The 19812-nt window shown below is 44.1% G+C and overlaps 1 protein-coding gene across 1 annotated transcript in view; it reads right to left on the bottom strand.

Moving 5' to 3' along the window:
* Positions 1–18379, bottom strand: part of LOC143930922 (alpha-2-macroglobulin-like) — a 173915-nt gene extending 155536 nt beyond the window's left edge. The window contains exons 1-2 of the mRNA XM_077455614.1: positions 18223–18379; positions 3782–3965 (exon numbers count right to left, since the gene is read on the bottom strand). Of these exons, the coding sequence (XP_077311740.1) occupies positions 3782–3965; positions 18223–18290 (252 nt within the window). The 5' untranslated portion in view covers positions 18291–18379. The remainder of the gene's footprint in view (positions 1–3781; positions 3966–18222) is intronic.
* Positions 18380–19812: the final 1433 nt, after the last annotated feature.

The following is a 19812-nucleotide window of genomic DNA, read 5'->3' as shown; positions in this document are numbered from 1 at the left end:
CTGAAATGAGGCTAAAGCACTGGGGCACACCGTAACGAATCGATGCATGTATGCAACTGGATTCGAAACGGAGCGCGGTACGTGACGGTGAAATTATTTTGATTGCCATGACAGAGGCAATAATCGATCATGCCGCTGTTGCGACTATCCGTTAATCGTGCATGCTCTGAAGCATGTACTGAAATGTGGCTGAAATACCTGGGGCGCGCTGAGACGAATTAGTGCACGATGCGACTGGATTCGTATCGGAGCGTGATACGTGACAGTGAAAATGATTTCCCATGACAGAGTCATGGATCAGAGAACCGAAACCTGCAACCAATAATGAATCCTGACTCTGGAGCATGTACTGAAATGAGGCCGTAACCAACTGGGGCACATCGAAACGAATCGGTGCATCACGGATGCGACTAGATTCGAATCGGAGCGTGGTAAGTGACAATGAAATGAGTGACAAAAGTTTGCCATGACAGAGGCTCGAACCGGTCGTGCCGCGATTGCGACTGGCAATGAACGGGACTCTGGAGCATGTACTGAAATGAGGCCGAAGAATACCTGGGGCACGTCGAGACGAATTGGTGCATGGTAGATGCGACTGGATTCGTATCGGAACGTGATACGTGACAGTGAAATGATTTCCCATGACAGAGGCACGAATCGGTGCGCCGCAACCTGCGACTGACAACGAACGGGACTCTGGAGCATGTACTGAAATGAGGCCGAAAAATACCTGGGGCACGCCGGGACGAATTGGTGCACGGGGATGCGACCGGATTCGAACTGAACGTACTACGTGACAATGAAATGCTTCCCATGATAGAGCTACGAATCGGAGAGGACGCAACCTGCGACCGTCAACGAACGGGCTCTAGAGCATGTACCGAAATGAGGCCAACGCAACTGGGACGCGTCGATCGAACCTGTGCGTTTTGAGAAAAGCGTCTGGTTTCGATTCGAACGTAATAGGTGAGGTGAAATGACTCCCATGACAGAGACCCGGGTCGATTTAGCAAAGAGCGGGCTCTGGAGCATGTACCGAAATGAGGCCGAGCAACTAGGGGCACACCGGAACGAATCGGCGCATTTAGCGGATGCGACTGGATTCAAATCGGAGCGCAGTGCGTGACAGAAATGAGTGAAATGATGAAATGACCTACGTGAGCCAGCTATGGCAGAGGTACGAGTCGTTGTGCCGTGAGACACGACTGGCAACGATTTTGACTGTGGAACACGGTAATGAGACTACATAACAAGTTACTAAAACAGTGCAGTTTTTCCTACAAGCAATATCTACCGAAATGACGCCCGTGAAATGAAGGGCGCTGCGAAAATAGTGCGTTTTGAGTGATAACAACCCGGTATCATAACGAACGATTCGATATTTCAGGTTTTAACGACACTCAAAAATAGTACAGGAAGGTCAATCGAGACCCTTACCTGCGGAAGTCGAGCCGGCGACGTTGTACAAAAACGAACAGGAAACGAAAACCACGAGATTTCTAGTAGAGAGACGTTTATCCGAATGGCAACGAAACACGAGCAGTCGGCCTAGTGACGTAGTGCCGCGCACCGGAAACCGACAAAGACCACAGGCGAGCGGGCTGGTTAAATACCCTCCGGGCTCCTCCTATAAATTCAGGCCACCACACTGGCCTTCCTACATAATCACACACATAGGTTGGACTTGATGGACTTGTGTCTTTTTTCAACCTCATCTACTATGTAACTATGTGAAGGGTTTGAATGAGAAAAAGAGCTTGCAGTCCTGTCATGGTGGAGGTGAAAAGTAACAGTTAGGCTTCTCTTAGCAATGTCTTTAGCAATGGCAGGCTTCATGAGGTATGTACTGTAAATGGCCTACACCTATTACAAGGGAATTATTCAATATTGGTCAAAGCTGTGCAGCTTGTTTTTATCTACAAATGTAGGCAGTTTTTGGTAAAGATGAACTGCGATATATATTATCAAAAGTATTGGAACGCTTACCTTTACGCGCACATGAACTTTAATGGCATCCCAGTCTTAGTCTGTAGGGTTCAATATTGAGTTGGCCCACCCCTTGCCGCTATAACAGCTTCAACTCTTCTGGGAAGGCAGTCCACAAGGTTTAGGAGTGTGTCTATGGGAATGTTTTGACCATTCTTCCAGAAGCGCCATTGTGAGGTCAGTCATTGATGCTGGATGAGACGATCTCGCAGTCATCATTCTAATTCATCGCCAAGGTGTTCTATCGGGTTGGAGTGAGGACTCTGTGCAGGCCAGTCAAGTTCCTCCACCCTCAAACTCACTCATCCATGTCTTTATGGACCTTGCTTTGTACACTGGTGCACAGTCATGTTGGAGCAGGAAGAGACCATCCCCAAACTGTTCCCACAAAGTTTGGAGCATGAAATTGTCCAAAATTGCTTCGTATGCTGACGCCTTAAGAGTTCCCTTCACTGGAACTAAAGGGCCAACCCCTGAAAAACAACCCCACACCATAATCCCCCCTCCACCAAATGATTGGACCAGTGCATAAAGCAAGGTCTTTAAAGACATGGATGATCAAGTTTGGGGGTGGAGGAACTTGACTGGCCTGAACAGAGTCCTAACCTCAACCCTTTGGGATGTGTTAGAGTGATGACTAAGGCCGCGTACACACGGGCGGACTGTTCGTCCAACTTTGTCCGCTGAACAGTGTTTCAGCGGACAGTCCGCTCGTGTGTGGGCTTCAGCGGACAGTTTCAGCGGACAGTCTGACGAACAAAGTTTTTCGGAATTACCGTAAGACTGTCCGCTGAAACTTGGTTTGAGCAAACAGTCCGCTCGTGTGTAGGCTTGTTCGGCAAACTAAGTCTCGCGCATGCTCAGAAAGAATTTACACAGCGAAGGTTGCATTGCAGTGTATCGGACGCCGAATTTCTCGTCCCGTCGTACGTGCCGTTCACGTCATCGCGCATGTTTTCAGCGGACTGTTCGTTCGTCGTGTGTGGTCAAGTCCGCTCATGCAAATTTTGAATGGACTGTTTGTCAAACTGTTTGACGAACCTAGTTGGGCGGACAGTCCACCCGTGCTTCAGTCCTGACCTCAACCCGACAGAACACCTTTGGGATGAATTAGAGTGGAGACTGCGAGACGGACCATATTGTCCACATCAGTGCCTCACAAATGCAGTTCTGGAAGAATGGACAAACATTCCCATAGACACACTCCTAAAGCTTGTGGACGGCCTTCCCAGAAGAGTTTAAGCTGTTTTAGCTGCAAGGGGTGGGCCAACTCAATACTGAACCCTATGGACTAAGACTAAGCCCTTGTACACACAGTCAGAGATTCAGACGGAAAGGTTTCCTATCGGACCGTTTTGTCGGATATTCCGACTCTGTGTGGTTTGCATATATCCGATGGACCAAGTTTTCCAACTTGCCGGTAAAATTTTCCGACAAAATGCTCCTATCGGACATACTCCGATCATGTGTAGCCTACTCCGATGGACAAAGTGCCACGCATCCTCAGATTAAATTCCTAGACCAAAGCTATTGGCTACTAGCCTGAACGTAGTCCCGTCGTAACGAAATAACGTCATCACGTTATGTACAATTGGATTTTCCGACAACTTAGTCCCACCGTGTGTATACAACATCACTTCCGGACCTCTTCCGGAATTACTCTGACGGATTTGGTTGTCGGAAACTCCGACCGTGTGTACAAGGGCTAAGACTAAGACTATGTGAACTATGTGTTTTGTTTTGTTCTTTTTGGGTAAAAATGAACTACTGTGCATATTATGTGGACTTTTGTTACCTGGATTGCAACACAGTTGAAGATGGAGTCCTCGTTAAAGGTCTTCTCTACAAGGGTGGTATTCTTTCCATCCAGATTTAAGGAGATCTGTGCTCTGCTTTCTCCCTCTGCCCCCTCCAGGTGTATACATATGGTTTCAGAATGCTGAGAGCGAATCTCAGAGGGGAAGATGACCGCATAGTGCCTGAGGAGAGAAGATTGAATATTAGAAACCACAAGGGTAGATTTACAAAGAATTATTTTTTCTTGATAGAATTCCCTGATTGCAAATGTGTTTGTGTAGCTTCCCAAAATCATGCAGATACTAGCTTGAATTATTCAAGAAACAACTGTTCAGTTTGTTAGGATAGAACCCCCCCTTAGCTATGGTTTCTTTTGGTATAGTCATCATGCCAGTGACCATCTGGTTGTCTGGGCAATTTCCTTATTTTGAATGAACATCAGATTATAATCCATCTATTATTTTATTACTCTTCAGGCCAAGTCAGATCTTTTCTTTGTGGCAAAGCTTAGGAAAACATGTTTTGACTGTATGTTAGCATAATGTGTGGCATTGCTTGATCCAGAATGCAGTGTCTTGAAGTACCATCTCAATGCACAACCACAGTTGTGGGCACCCACCGATGTGGATGCAGACCGACAACGTGGCTATGTGGGCGAAGCCATGGACAGCCATGCTGAATATAACAGAACGATGAATACTGCAATTCAGGTAAGTGGGTAGGGTTGGTTTTAGGATGGGGGGGGGGGCTGGAGAATGTGACCATGTTTCATGTCACATCCTAAACAGGAGTTTAACATGAAACATAGTCCAAAAGTTGGACTTGGCCTTTAAAAATTGTTGGGAGTTCTGTATAATAAAGTGGCTGACTCAAGTACTGGAGAATCTCCCTCTCTATCGAGGGTGTGATATCTCGCTGTTCCGCCAAAGCAAAAGGTAAATAGTTATCAAAGACAAGGTAGTTAGAGAAACATGGTACCTAGGCTTTGTGTACATTGTGTTGGATTCAGGAAGACATCCAACAAAGTTTGTTCTATGGGTAGCATTCTGAGCAGTGGGTAGGCGCCTGAAGAGAACAACCACAGATAAAAAACAATAATCTGAATGCAGAAACAGCCCTGTTGTATCACCATGCCACACTACATAGGGCTCAGTACACCATTTTAGACCTAGCATTCATACGGAGCTCAGCAGAGATTAGAACTGCCTGAAAAACACCCGAACAAAGTATAGTGATGCCCCTAATGTTGAGATGCCTGCAGTTTTTCTGCGTTACCCCACAGCATTCATAGTTGTTCATTTCTGACAGCCAAACAGTAGATGTCTCTGTGGCACCTTCCTTCTAGTTGGTTCTGCCAGTGGTGTGATTTTGTAAGTAGGGAGAGGTTTGAGGGTAATGGCAGAACATTGTTGGCTTCCAGAAATGGTTGGCTTGGAACTACGCATTGGGGACTTTATTGAACTAAAGTCAGGGTTTGTTAGTAGTTCTCAGCTCACGTACTGCTATTCTGAGATTGCTTTGACCCGTTCGAAGGTAGGGGACAGCAAGTCTTCCAAGAGAGTCTGCCCTTGTGGGATCCTCCTTCTGGTCATCTGGCTGTCATACCGTCCTTCCAGCTTTAAAGGCCCATTCACATCAGCACCGTCTTCTGTGGTGCATGAATGCACATTACCATGCCTCATGTTAGGGCAGCACATTAATTTGAATGGCTGCCTAGCACATTTTGCACCAAAAATTGTGCATGGAGAATTTTCAACAGCACATAGCAGCACAGTTTTGTGCATTGCTGTAAGTCGTGAAGGTGCATTGGGGTGCCATTCAGAATGCATTGCACCCGTATTTTAACGTGCTTTGATGTATTGTGCGTGTTACCACAGCATGATGATGTGAAAAGGCCATAATACAATCTGAGTCTTAGACCTGAATAAGTGTGCAGGTAGGGAGTCTGACTTTTCAAAGACTTTCATGACCACCATACTTGTTCTGAGTCAGTAATTTGGAAAGTCTTGAAAACAAGTTACGGTGCAGCAACAAATGTGACAAAAAGACTGGTGTAGCGGTGCACGTGACACCAGACCATATACCTCGCCTGTTCCCTTATCTGGTAATATACACCTCACCTATACCAAGAATAGAGAACATCTGACATCACCTGAACCTAACATACGGCAGCAGGGGTAGCTAGAAGTGATCTGAGTAGATCAGGACAATGGGTTGCTTATGGTAGGAAAAGCCGGTGCCGGTGCATGAAAAGCCCTCCATGGTCGTCAGAGTGATGTAACCCAACGCAGTCCATGTTCCAAGTGCCGCAACCCATGTTAAGCAATTTTAAGGGAATGTGATGGCAGGCACACGGGCACTACTGAGATAATTCAGAATTAATTGACAGCAGTTTACATCCTTGTGACTCGCATTTGACCTACATCGCGTGGGATTTGCATTCCTGTAGACTTGTATAGGGATGCAAAATCTGCTTGAAATGAGCAAAAGCCCATGAACACAGGCCCTAAAGTCTCGCACACAAGAATATTGGACGAATGATCATTTGTTTGTTTTTTGCATGCTAGTCTCACATTGAAAATATGATAAATAATAGACTTGTGCACAACGGAAAATTTTGTTTCGTTTCGGTTCGTTGTCATTCGTAAAATACATCATTTCGTTCTGTTATATTCGTTATGTTACGTTAATACGTTTTTGGATAATTCGTTATTATTCGTAGAGTGTCGAATTCATTTGTTCGTATTCGTTGAAATTCGCTATTTATGTATGTATGTATAGACATTCGTGATAATGATTCATAGTTTGGAAAGTCGTTTGTTTATTGAATCTTTTAGCACACACAATGACAACGTCTCTTCTCCTCGGCTCAAATACAATACAACACCCTTCTAACTCAGTTCTCAGGAATGCACTTTGACAGTAATCCATCCACCGGCACAAAATTAATTAGCTGATTGGACTATAAGATTTACTTTGAGCTGACCTTTTGTTTCATTAGATCTTTAAATAATTACCAAATTCATTCAAATTCATTTCAATTTATTAGTTATATTTCTTTCGTATTCTTTGATATTCGTTATTCTTTTATTCGGACATTCGGATGCATCCGAATGTCCGAAAAATGCAGAATTCGGCCGAATTTCGATTTGTTACGAAACAAATTGCACAAGCCTAATAAATAACGTGTACTGGTCTGGAGTGATAAGTGGGGTATTTCAAGGTTCTGCCCTGGGACCAATTCTATGCAATTTATTAATGACATAGAGGAAGGGATAAATAGCTCAATCTTAGTTTGTGTGGATGACACAAAACATCAGGATATAGACATTTTACAGAAAGACCTGTACAAAATAATGGAGTGGGCAACTACATGGGTACAATACAAATGATGTTTAATGTGAGGAAATGTAAAGTAATACACTTGGGTGCAAAAAACATAAATGCAAACTACTCACTAGGGGGAGAACCGCTGGGGGAATCAAGGATGGAGAAAGATCTGGGGGTCCTAGTAGATGCAAGATTGAGCAATAGCATGCAATGTCAAGCTGCAGCTACCAAAGCCGGCAGAATATTAGCATGCATAATAAAGGAGATATACTCCAGAGATAAAACAATAACCCTACTAATTTATAAAACTCTGGTTAGACCACATCTGGGGTACTCTGCCCAGTTCTGGTCACCAGTCTTCAGAAGGGATGTACTGGACACTGACACACATGCACCTACACAGCTAGAACTGGATGGACTATTGTCTTTATTCAACCTTACCTACTATGTAACTATGAAAACAAATAGATTACTAGAGTTACAAAAATTCTCCGAAAATGAAACACCCACAATGATGTAATGTATTGTATGTATTCTTTCATTTCCAAGCATGCGCTTAGTTACTCAATTTTTTACGGATAAATACTGTTCTGTTTAAAAGAAAACCATTTGTTCTGTTAATGTGCAAAACAATTTTTGGTGTTTGTCTCTAGATAATTTTACATGAACTGTCGAAACGCGTAGGCCCCTGGACCACATCACCTGTGATGAAACACGTAGGGCGGAGCAACACGCTAACGTCCCCATTACCCTAGTGTCCTGGAAGGACGGGTTTGTTTGGTTGTGTGCCGGCCGGCACACCAATCTCAAGGCGCTGTTTGTTTTATCATTGCTGTAAGTGCAATACTTTTTATCTCAATAAACATTTAAAGGATTTTACAACATGTGGAGCCTTTTGCCTTTTTGGTGTACCACTTATCCATCCTATTATGTGATGCCATGCGCACAGGGGAGCCGTGTAACCAGGAAAAAGGCCCAGGCTGGGTCTTAAGCCAAAGGTGCAGAGTGATCCCTTGTGAGGGATCTACTGGAGCTAGTAAGCAGTTAGTTCATCTGTTGGTGGCAGCACTGTTGCACAGGGTGGTGGATGGTGGAGTCTAACAACAATATTCAAGATTCACTATTGTAATCATTGGTGGACTGATTTATGGACTCTTTTTTTTTTTCATTTTCATGTGAATAATTAGTGCAATTTTATTTTTATATACTATTACTGAACTGTAACTATGTTACGCAGGAGAATTGCTGTTTGGTTTGTTCATTTCTAATTTCCCAATAGCGCAGTTTTTTCCATATTTTCATCACACTACAGCAAATATTGACACTGCTGAGTAATAAGTAACAGATTCTAATCATTAACTTGATAATCCAGGGTCAGATGCTTGATTATCCCCCAATTTACAGTGGTTACTCCATCTTTACCCCAAAAATAGGGGGGAGGGTGAATTTGGATTCTGGAGTACCTTTCTGCCTTTCTGGGTGGTATTTTTTAGAGTAAATATATTTTACCTCGAACTGTAACTCAAGACAAAACTTTTATGTATGCAATTGTGCAAAAAAATTAAGTACAGCCCATGGAAATATTTCAAGTTTTCAATATATTTTGTGGGAAAACATTAGATCTTTACGAAAACACAGATACCTAGTACCTACAGATAAAAGTTATATACTGTACCTGGACAAACACAAGAAAGCAATAGGGGTGATTTACTAAAACTGGAGCACTCAAAATCTGGTGCAGCTGGGCATGGTAGACAATCAACTTCTAACCTCAGCTTGTTCAATTAACCTTTTGGCTAAAAAAATCTGGAAGCTGATTGTTCTCTATGCAGGCCTTATATGAATGTTAAAAGGGAAGTAAACCCTTCCAAACAACTTGGACCTATAGGTAAGCCTAGATTAAGGCTTACCTGTAGGTCCAAGCAATATCTCCTAAACCTATATGGTTTAGGAGATATTTGCCCGAAAATGGGCACCGCTGTCTACGGCGCATGCGCCGTAGACAGCGGCGCGCAGGCGCACTAAATGCGGCAAATCCAAGAATGGATTTGCCAAATTTGTCGACTCCCGTGCGCATGCGCAGGAGTGACGTCATCGCGGCTTCGCCGTATGACAGCAACGGAGCTGCGAGGCGCGACTCCCGTGCGCATGCGCGGGAGTGACGTCATCGCGGTTGCGCCGCTGTCATTGGTCGGAGCTGCGAGACGCCACCAGCAAGATGGACGCGGCGGACTACAGGGATCAGCGGCGACTTCGCTGGCTCCTGTGTCAGGTAAGTGACACATAATGAGCTACTATGCGATGCATAGTAGTCCATTATGCTTTACCTTTGCAGGGAAAAAAAGAGGAAGTAAACCCATCAGGGTTTACTTCCTCTTTAAGGTGGACACCAAACAAAAAAAAGAAAAAAAACAAATAAAATAACCTGAGGTTCCCCTAACGTTTTAGAATGGACCCCTCATGTCTGGTATGGCTTTAAGGAGGAACCCCATGCCCAAAAAAAAAAATCAAGAAAAAAAAAGTGTGTGATCTCCCCCAAAAAAATTGTTACCAGACCCTTATACATGCAGGCTAGCTTGCCCTTTGGGCAAGTATGTGCCTCCTTCATCTTGAATCTTACCAAGCCACATGCCCTCAACATGAAGAGCCACCTTGCCAGGGAGGAGGTGATAAGGACAAGAGCCTTGATAAGGATGAAGGCCTCTTCCCTACAACCTTGGCCTTGTGGTTCTGGGGGTCTATGGGCAGGGTCTTTTGGAAATCTGTAAGTCCCCTTTAACAATAAGGGGATTCCCATATACCCCCCCGTCCCCCAATCTTGTCACACAAAAAAATGTAACTATTAAAAAAAACACAGGCAGTAATAAAACAATCACAGACATGCCCTTTGACCACTTCAGCCCCAGAAGGATTTACCCTCTTAATGACCAGGCCATTTTTTGCGATACGGCACTGTGTTGCTTTAACTGACAATTGCACAGTCATGCGACGTTGTACACAAACAAAATTCATGTCTTTTTTCCCCACAAATAGAGCTTTCTTTTGGTGGTATTTGATCACCTCTGCAGTTTTTATTTTTTGCACTATAAACAAACAAAAAAAACAATACTTTTTTACTTTTTGCTTTTTGCGATCAAGGGGTTAAAGTGAAGTTCTGCTTAAAAAAAAAATATTAATAGGTCAGCAGCTACAAATACTGCAGCTGCTGACTATTAATAATCGGACACGTATCTGTCCCGGGGTCCAGCGGTGTGGGGAACAAAGCCCAGCTTGTCTCCCCCTCCTCTCTGCGGTGCTGGCATTGTAATTTTGGATGCCGGGCTGTGGCTTCAAAAGCCGGGCACCCACTGCGCACGAGCAAGCCTCGCTGTGTGATGTGACTGGCTGGGCACATCACAGGTCCCAGATGATTGCGGAGAGGGAGGGGGAGAGGTGATCTCCCTTCCGGTGCCACGGTACACCGGGAGGAAGTGGGAGCTGGGACCCCAAAAAAAAATTATATGCCAAATGTGGCATATCAGGAGGTCACCTGCGTTAAAGTGGAAGTTCCATTTTTGGATGAAACACCACTTTAAGTGTTCCCTGGGAGGTGTTTCTAACTGTGGGCGGAGGGGACTGACTGGGAGTAGAGAGAGATTGCTGTTTCTGACCACTAGGAACAGACAATCACACTGTACTCTCCTGTCAGAACGGGGATCTGTTTGTTTACATTGAGAGATCCCCCATTCTGGCTCTCTGTGGAGCGATCGTGGGTGGCCGGCGAACATTGCAGCCGCCGGCCACACTCATCAGCTCCGCTGGCGTGCCACGGGCACACGCCTGCTATAGCTGTTAAAGGGGCTGACGTACAGCTATGGCGTTTCGCGCCGAGCCAACCTGCCGCAGTATAATGGCGGCAGCTGGTCGGCAAGTAGTTAAAGTGGAATTCTGGGATAAAGCTAGCTAATCTTAGAAATGCTCCTAACACTTTATTCTGAATTCTACTTATCTATTTTCAGGCCCCTCCTTTCTCTATTTTCAGGCCCCTCCTTTCTGGTCATGTGATCTCCCCTGTGTCAGCCAGCGCTGGCTGCAGGGGGGAGGAGAGAGCGCTCTGGCCGACACATTGCGGTAACATGGTGTCAGCCAATAGCAGGTTTCTTTCTTTTGGTGGGTTAACAGGTGTTGGGCTTCATGATTGGCATGGATCTACATTGCTGAATGGCTTATTAATGGTGGATGTACATCATGGGGTTTTGAGGTTTGGTTTAATTCAATGACTTGTCTGAGCATGTAAAGGGCCTTATTTAAATTATGGGGGAACCCCCACTGAGCTTTCTTTTCTTTTTTGGTGGTGTCCCCTTCAACATTTATAACAGGCTCTCATCTAAACATGTGCACTGCCAAAAAAATTGTTTGTTTTCGTTTCATCCATTTTTTTTCTGGGTCATTCGTTATGATCGCAATTATCATAAATTTTAAAATTCTGAAATTCGAAAAAAATTCAACAATCCAAACATAAGAAAGAAAATCCCAAAAATCTGAAAAAATCTGAAAGAATAACTAACTATTAAATTATTGGTATGGGAATTTCCTTTCAAATTTGACTGTTAGTGATCTAAACAAATGTAACGGAACTAATTAATAATAAATAATATTAATAATAATTAAAAAAATAGATTCTTTTTATAGTTATTTATTATTATTAATTTGTTCCGTTCCATTCTTTTAGACGTAGCATTTGTTATTTCAGATAAGTCAAAACTTTGGATAAATTTGTATTTGTTACTTTCACTAACAGCCAAATTTGAAAGGAAATTCCAATACCTATAATTTATTAGTTAGTTATACAGTGGTGTGAAAAAGTGTTTGCCCCCTTCCTCATTTCCTGTTCCTTTGCATGTTTGTCACACTTAAGTGTTTCGGAACATCAAACCAATTTAAACAATAGTCAAGGACAACACAAGTAAACACAAAATGCAATTTGTAAATGAAGGTGTTTATTATTAAAGGTGAAAAAAAATCCAAACCATCATGGCCCTGTGTGAAAAAGTGATTGCCCCCCTTGTTAAAACATACTATAACTGTGGTTGTCCACACCTGAGTTCAATTTCTCTAGCCACACCCAGGCCTGATTATTGCCACACCTGTTCACAATCAAGGCATCACTTAAATAGGAGCTGCTTGACACAGTAAGGTCCACCAGAAGATCCTTAAAAGCTACACATCATGCCGAGACCCAAAGAAATTCAGGAACAATTGAGAAAGAAAGTAATTGAGATCTATCAGTCTGGAAAGGGTTATAATGCCATTTCCAAAGCTTTGGGAATCCAGCGAACCACAGTGAGAGCCATTATCCACAAATGGCGAAGACATGGAGCAGTGGTGAACCTTCCCAGGAGTGGCCGGCCGCCCAAAATTACCCCAAGAGCGCAGCGACGACTCATCCAAGAGGTCACAAAAGACCCCACAACAACATCCAAGGAACTGCAGGCCTCACTTGCCTCAGTTAAGGTCAGCGTTCATGCCTCCACCATCAGGAAAAGACTGGGCAAAAATGGCCTGCATGGCAGAGTTCCAAGGAGAAAACCACTGCTGAGCAAAAAGAACATCAAAGCTCGTCTCAATTTCTCCACAACACATCTTGATGATCCCCAAGACTTTTGGGACAACATTCTGTGGACCGATGAGACAAAAGTGGAACTCTTTGGAAGGTGTGTGTCCAAGTATATCTGGCGTAGAAGGAACACTGCATTTCATAAAAAGAACATTATACCAACAGTAAAATATGGTGGTGGTAGTGTGATGGTCTGGGGCTGTTTTGCTGCTTCAGGACCTGGAAGACTTGCCGTGATAAAAGGAACTATGAATTCTGCTGTCTACCAAGAGATCCTGAAGGAGAATGTCCGACCATCTGTTCGTGTACTCAAGCTGAAACGAACTTGGGTTCTGCAGCAGGACAATGATCCTAAACACACCAGCAAGTCCACCACCGAATGGCTGAAGAAAAACAAAATGAAGACTTTGGAGTGGCCTAGCCAAAGTCCTGACCTGAATCCTATTGAGATGTTGTGGTATGACCTTAAAAAGGCCGTTCATGCTTGAAAACCCTCTAATGTAGCTGAATTAGGACAATTCTGCAAAGATGAGTGGGCCAAAATTCCTCCAGGACGCTGTAAAAGCCTCATTGCACGTTATCGCAAACGCTTGGTTGCAATTGTTGCTGCTAAGGGTGGCCCAACCAGTTATTAGGTTTAGGGGGCAATCACTTTTTCACACAGGGCCATGATGGTTTGGATTTTTTTTCACCTTTAATAATAAAGGTTAACTAGCGGCAATCAGGGGGTTAAAAACATTATTGGGTAGTATATCGGGGTACCTAGCGATATAAAAACCTGGCGGTGAACCTAAAAAAATAACTAGCTACCTAGCGACACATGCAGCGATCAGAAAAATGATCGCTTAGTGACACTGGCAAAAGGGGGTGAAAGGGTTAACTCTAGGGGCAATCAGGGGGTTAAATCTTTATTGGGGGGTGATAGGGGGCTACCCTGGACCTAACACTAACTGTCCTGACAGTTTTTACTGTCACAACTGACACTGAATGCATTGATCAGTAAAGAAATGATCAATGCAATCAGTGACACTGTGACTGGGGGGGGGGGGGGGCGGGGGGGGGTTTGTGTGCCTGTGTGTACCTACATGTCAGTGTAGTGTTGGTGCACACTTACTATTAGTCTTCTCCTCGTAGTCCGGTCAAAAAGACCGCCCCGAGGAGAATGACATCACTTCCTCCTTCCTGTGTAAACAATACACAGTGGGAGGAAGCTTCTCATTGGCCAGGAGCGATCCAGAGGGGGTGGCCGAAAACCAACGGCCATCCCCTCATCACGGAGCGCTCCTGGAGCGAACCGGACCGTCGTATCCAACGGGAGGGGGTCCGATCGGACCCCCCACCCGCTGGAAGGCAATCACGTACATCTACGTGATTGTGCCTGCCTGTGCCATTGTGCTGACGTACATTGGCAATACGGCGGTCCTGAAGTGGTTAATAATAAACACCTTCATTTACAAATTGCATTTTGTGTTTACTTGTGTTGTCCTTGACTATTGTTTAAATTGGTTTGATGTTCCGAAACACTTAAGTGTGACAAACATGCAAAGGAACAGGAAATGAGGAAGGGGGCAAACACTTTTTCACACCACTGTAGTTAAAGCGGAGGTCCACCCTAAAGTGGACCTTCCGCTCATCGGAACCCTCCCCCCCTCCGGCGCCACAATTGGCACCTTTCAGGGGGGAGGGGGGTGCAGGTACCTGTACAGTACAGGTATCTGCACCCACTTCCGGGATAGCTCTCTGCTGCCTGCTGGGAAAGTCCCCCGCTGCCTGCTGGGAAACACACAGATCCCAGAGGCAGCGGGTCCATTGTTATTGCGCAGCGCGACTCGCGCATGCGCAGTAAGGAACCGGGAAATGAAGCCGAAAGGCTCCACTTCCTGATTCCCATACCCAAGATGGCGGCGGCAGCACCCGAGAGACGATCGAGAGATCGGCTTCGGGTGCCGACATCGCGGGCGCGCTGGACAGGTAAGTGTCACTATTTTAAAAGTCAGCAGCTGCAGTATTTGTAGCTGCTGGCTTTTAAAAAAAATTAAAAATGCGGACTACCGGCGGACTCCCGCTTTAAGTTATTATTATTTAGTTATTATGTCAGATTTTAGAATTTTAGGGTTTTCGAAATTTGCAAGTTTCGAAATTAAGAATTTACAAATATTTTGGAAAAACTTGTTAAATGGGTTTTTGTGAATTTGGATATTTCCGAATGAACTAATTTGTCGAAATTTGTTAAAAAACTAATTTGTACCGAAACAAATTGCAGATGTCTACTCTCATCTAGGGTAAGGGTCTGGTATAGATGAATGAGGTCCCCCCCAGAGCTGTCAGATACTGTCATTTTGCCATCAATTTAAAACACACTTTTTTTCTTTTGTAAGCCCCCCATTCATACCTCACTGACTTGTCATGCGATTTGACAGTTCCACCCTATTGTCGGAAATGGAGCCGTTTAAATCGGTGCAACACTTTTTAATGTTTTAATGTTCTACTTTTAGTACTTTAGCAGTACTAAAATCGGTGCTCTCACCAAACGGAATTGAAGATGTTTTTATTTTGGCTTTGGTATATGTCCGCAAGGGCAGCGCTCCGTCCACCATGCCATTTGTTTTACAATCCCTTTGCCTATTAGCCTATCCAATGCCCATTACTGATTTTTAACATTTAGCTTTCATTGACTTCAATGGAGTCGGGATCAGAAATTTACTCATGTTCACCGAATTCTGCTTGAACACAACCCAGATGTTTTTGGCTTCACTTAGTCTATGTTTCCACTAGTCTGACTTGTCATGGGACAAGTCACTTGTCATTTGGACACATAAAAGTCGCCAGACAAGTCACAACCCATTGGTTTCAATGGCACCCGTTCCATACCTGTGCGACTTTGAAACTCAGCGACTTTGAAAATGTGCCTACACTACTTTGATGCAACTTTTGATGTGACTTTTGATCCAGAGAGTGTAAAGTTGGGTCAAAGCTGCACTCAAAGTCGCATCAAAGTCACACAAGTTTGAGTTCAAAATAGTGGAAACGTAGGCTAATGCCCTGTACACCCGGTCGGAAATTCAGACGGAAAAGGTCCGATCGGATTATATTGTCGGAAAATCTGATCATGTGTGAGCTCTATTGGACTTTTTCCATCGGAAATTCCTGCAGAAAAGATTTGAGAGCAGGATCTAAAATTTTCCGACATAAAAATCAGATCATACTTTTTCCGATTGTTTGTTGAGAATTCCGACGGACAAAGTGCCACGCATGCTCAGATCAAATTACGAGACCAAAGCTATTGGCTACTGGCCTCTACGTAGTGCCGTCGTACGCAACGAACGTCACCTCCTTCCGAACGATCAGATTTTCCGACAACTTTGTGCGACCGCGTGTATGCAACACCAGTTTCGGACAAAATCCGTCTGAAAAAATCCGACGTTTTTTATGGTCGGAATGTCTGTCCGTGTGTGCAAGGCATAATAGTCATTCAGTGTTCCACAATGTGAGTGCGTTGCATGCCACTATAATAACAATCGGGGTGCCATGCACCACAATTTGTGCGTCATGGTAAAATGCAGTAAGCTGTACTCTCAGACCCTGTTAACACTGAGTCGGTTTTCAGGCACTTTAGCACTGGAAATAGCATCTGCTAAGCGCCTCAAAACCACCTCCCATTCATTCCAGTGTAACTTATCACACTGGGGTGGTGCGCTTGCGGGACATTAGGAAAAGTCCTGCCAGCAGAATCTTTGGGACAGTTTGAGAGCGCTGTATTTATCGCTCCCAAAACGCCCTGCCCAATTGAAAAGCGCTTTCCAAAGCGCCGCAACACGGGAGCTTTTCATACCTTCTTTGTAGTTAAAAGTGCCCCAATAGCGCCCAAAAAGTGCAGTTTAAACAGCGCTAAAGCGCCTCTAAAATGAATGGTGCTTAAACGCTAATGTGGCCGCAGCCCCAGTGTGAAAGAGGTCTTATACATAAGGGATCAATATTCTATATATTTTTTATATACATATATATATATATATATATATATATATATATATATATATATATATATATTCTAAGTAACATCCACTCTTCTAGATACAAGCAAAACAAACTAAAAAAAGTCAAAACGTATCTCAAATGCCATACACTGTATTGCCAAAAGTATTGGGACATCTGCCTTTACACGCACATGAACTTTAATGGCATCTCAGTCTTAGTCCGTAAGGTTTAATATTGAGTTGGCCCACTCTTTGCAGCTATAACAGCTTCAACTCTTCTGGGAAGGCTGTCCACAAGGTTTAGCAGTGTGTCTATGGGAATGTTTGACCATTGTTGATGCATTTGTGAGGTCAGGCACTGATGTTGGACGAGAAGGCCTGGCTCCTAGCCTCCACTCCCAAAGGTGTTCTATCCGGTTGAAGTCAGGACTCTCGCTCATCCATATCTTTATGGACCTTGCTTTGTGCACTGGTGCGCAGTCATGTTGGAACAGGAAGGGAAACTGTTCCCACAAAGTTGGGATCATGAAATTGTCCAAAATGTCTTGGTATGCCGACACCTTAAGAGTTCCCTTCACTGCAACTAAGGGGTCAAGCCCAACCCCTGAAAAACAACCCCACACTATAATCCCCCCTCCACTAATTGATTTGGACTAATGCACAAAGCAAGGTCTATAAAGACATGGATGAACGAGTTTTGGGTGGAGGAACTTGACTGGCCTGCACACAGTCCTGACCTCAACACAATAGAACACCTTTGGGATGTATTAGAGTGATGACTACAAGGCCTTTTCGTCCAACATCAAAGCCTGACCTCACAATTGCTCTTCAGTCCTGACCTCAACCTGATAGAACACCTTTGGGAGGAATTAGAGCGGAGACTGCTAGCCAGGCCTTCTCGTCCAAGGGTTGCCACATCATCCCTTTAATCCAGGACACATATTAATTACACAGGTTCTGTGGCTGATAAAGGTGGTAATTAAACTCACTTGGTGCCTTATCTGTATTAAATCAGCCTCAGAACCTGTGTAATTCATATGTGTCCTGGATTAAAGGGATGATGTGGCAACCATCCAATATCAGTGCCTGACCTCACAAATGTGCTTCTGGAAGAATGGCCAAACATTCCCATAGACCAGTGATGGTGAACCTTGGCACCCCAGATGTTTTGGAACTACGTACCCCATGATGCACACACAGTCTGCAGTGTAGTTGAGCATCATGGGAAATCATGGGAAATGTTGAAGAATGGTCAAACCTTCCCATAGACACACTGCTAAACCTTGTGGGCGGCCTTCCCAGAAGAGTTGAAGCTGTTATAGCTGCAAAGGGTGGGCCAACTCAATACTGAACCCTACGGACTAAGACTGGGATGTCATGTGCTTGTAAAGGCATGCATCCCAATACTTTTGGTAATATAGTGTATTTAAAAATGTGTAAGAGCTTTAAGAGCTCCACAACTGATAATCTATTAAACATCACAAAGGAATGTTCAACTCGCCAATCACACATTTACTAAAGCAAAATGAAGTTACTTACAGTTTGGCTTCCACAGAGCAGGAGATGTGAAGAAGGACTAGACCCGCACACAGCACCCAGGACACCATTGTGCAGGGCTGCAGGAATTAGTTAGACTGCCTGAAAACTATGCGGCTGCCTTTGTATTTTTTTGCTGCCTCCACACACCCCCCTCCTACACGGCAGGACACGGACTTCCCAGCAAGGCCACTGACCTCAAAACAACAAACATGCCTTAGGCAGTAACTGGTCAGCAGATGAGTTGCACGTTTGAGAGGATCTGCAAATAATTACTTTAGATATTGCGTTTGTAACAGGCAAACATCTACCCCCACTTCTGAAGACCTCTGTAAGCTTACAGGGATGGTCAAGTGTTTCAGGTTTTAGTATAAAATTCAGTAGACCCCCGCATGATTCAGAGGTCACGTCCTCAGTGGATCACCAATTTTTCCTTAGAATCTAACTAATAATTGTTGGTGGAAACCCCCGCAATTTTGCAGAAACCGCAAATATGCTCCGTAATTTTGTATGGCTTTTCTCCTGACAATATATAGTTTTTCATGCGTTTTAATGTTAAATTATTAAGAACAATTTCATTTACAAATTTTGGGGGGCATATTTGCGGTTTAACGCTGAATGACCAGGCCATTTCTTGTGATTCGGCACTGTGTCGCTTTAACTGACAAGCGTGCGGTCACGCGACGCTGTACCCCAACAAAATTGACATCCTTTTTTCCCCACAAATAGAGCTTTCTTGTCGTGGTATTTGATCGCCTCTGCAGTTTTTGATTTTTGCGCTGTAAACAAAAGAAGAGCAACAATTTTGAAAAACACACAATGGGGGTTATTTACTAAAGGAAAATACACTTTGCACTGCAAGTGCACTTGGAAGTAAACTCGCTGTAGATCCGAGGGAGACATGCAAGGAAGATAAAAAACAGCATTTTAGCTTGCACGTGATTGGATGATAAAATCAGCAGATTCCAGTCATTTCAGATCTACCCCTTATATTTAGAGTGACTGTACTTTCAAGTGCACTTGTAGTGCAAAGTGGATTTGCCTTTTGTAAATAACCCCCAATATCTTTTACTTTTTGCTATAATAAATATCCCACATTTTTTATCAAAAAAAATAATTTTTTCCTCAGTTTAGGCTGCATTGGCTCCTGGCACACGCCGCAGGCACGTCCCTAGTGGCCAAAAGACGAAGCGGCATAAAGTCCATACTACCATATAGGGAAGGTACCCATACCAAGATAGTTCCCAACCCTTACCAGACCATATATTATATATATACCATCACCATTCTGACCTTCAGGAACCAGAGACTCCTGTCACAGACGCCCACCAGTGATCCTTTACGAGTGGGCGACCTGCCACAGCCATAAGGCCCATTGGAGACCTTCCTGGAGCCCTAGGAACCACATATACATTCCCACTGTGGAAAGGTGTACCCCATCACCCCTTAAGTAGAGGCCAATGTCTCTCTCTAACTCACAATGGTGCACCACCAGCCCCCCATTACAGACTACAAACTTTGTCACAGCTTTGTTAATCTTTATTCTGGCTTTGTTAAGATATTCAACGGTATGTGCCCCCCGCCAAGCCGCCC

The sequence above is a fragment of the Lithobates pipiens genome, unplaced genomic scaffold (assembly GCF_037356315.1).
Source record: "Lithobates pipiens isolate NorthernLeopardFrog02 unplaced genomic scaffold, aLitPip1_a1.2 Scaffold_25, whole genome shotgun sequence".
NCBI lineage: Eukaryota > Metazoa > Chordata > Amphibia > Anura > Ranidae > Lithobates > Lithobates pipiens.
The sequence above is the reverse complement of the archived record's forward strand: the minus strand, read 5'-3'. Positions and strand labels throughout refer to the sequence as shown.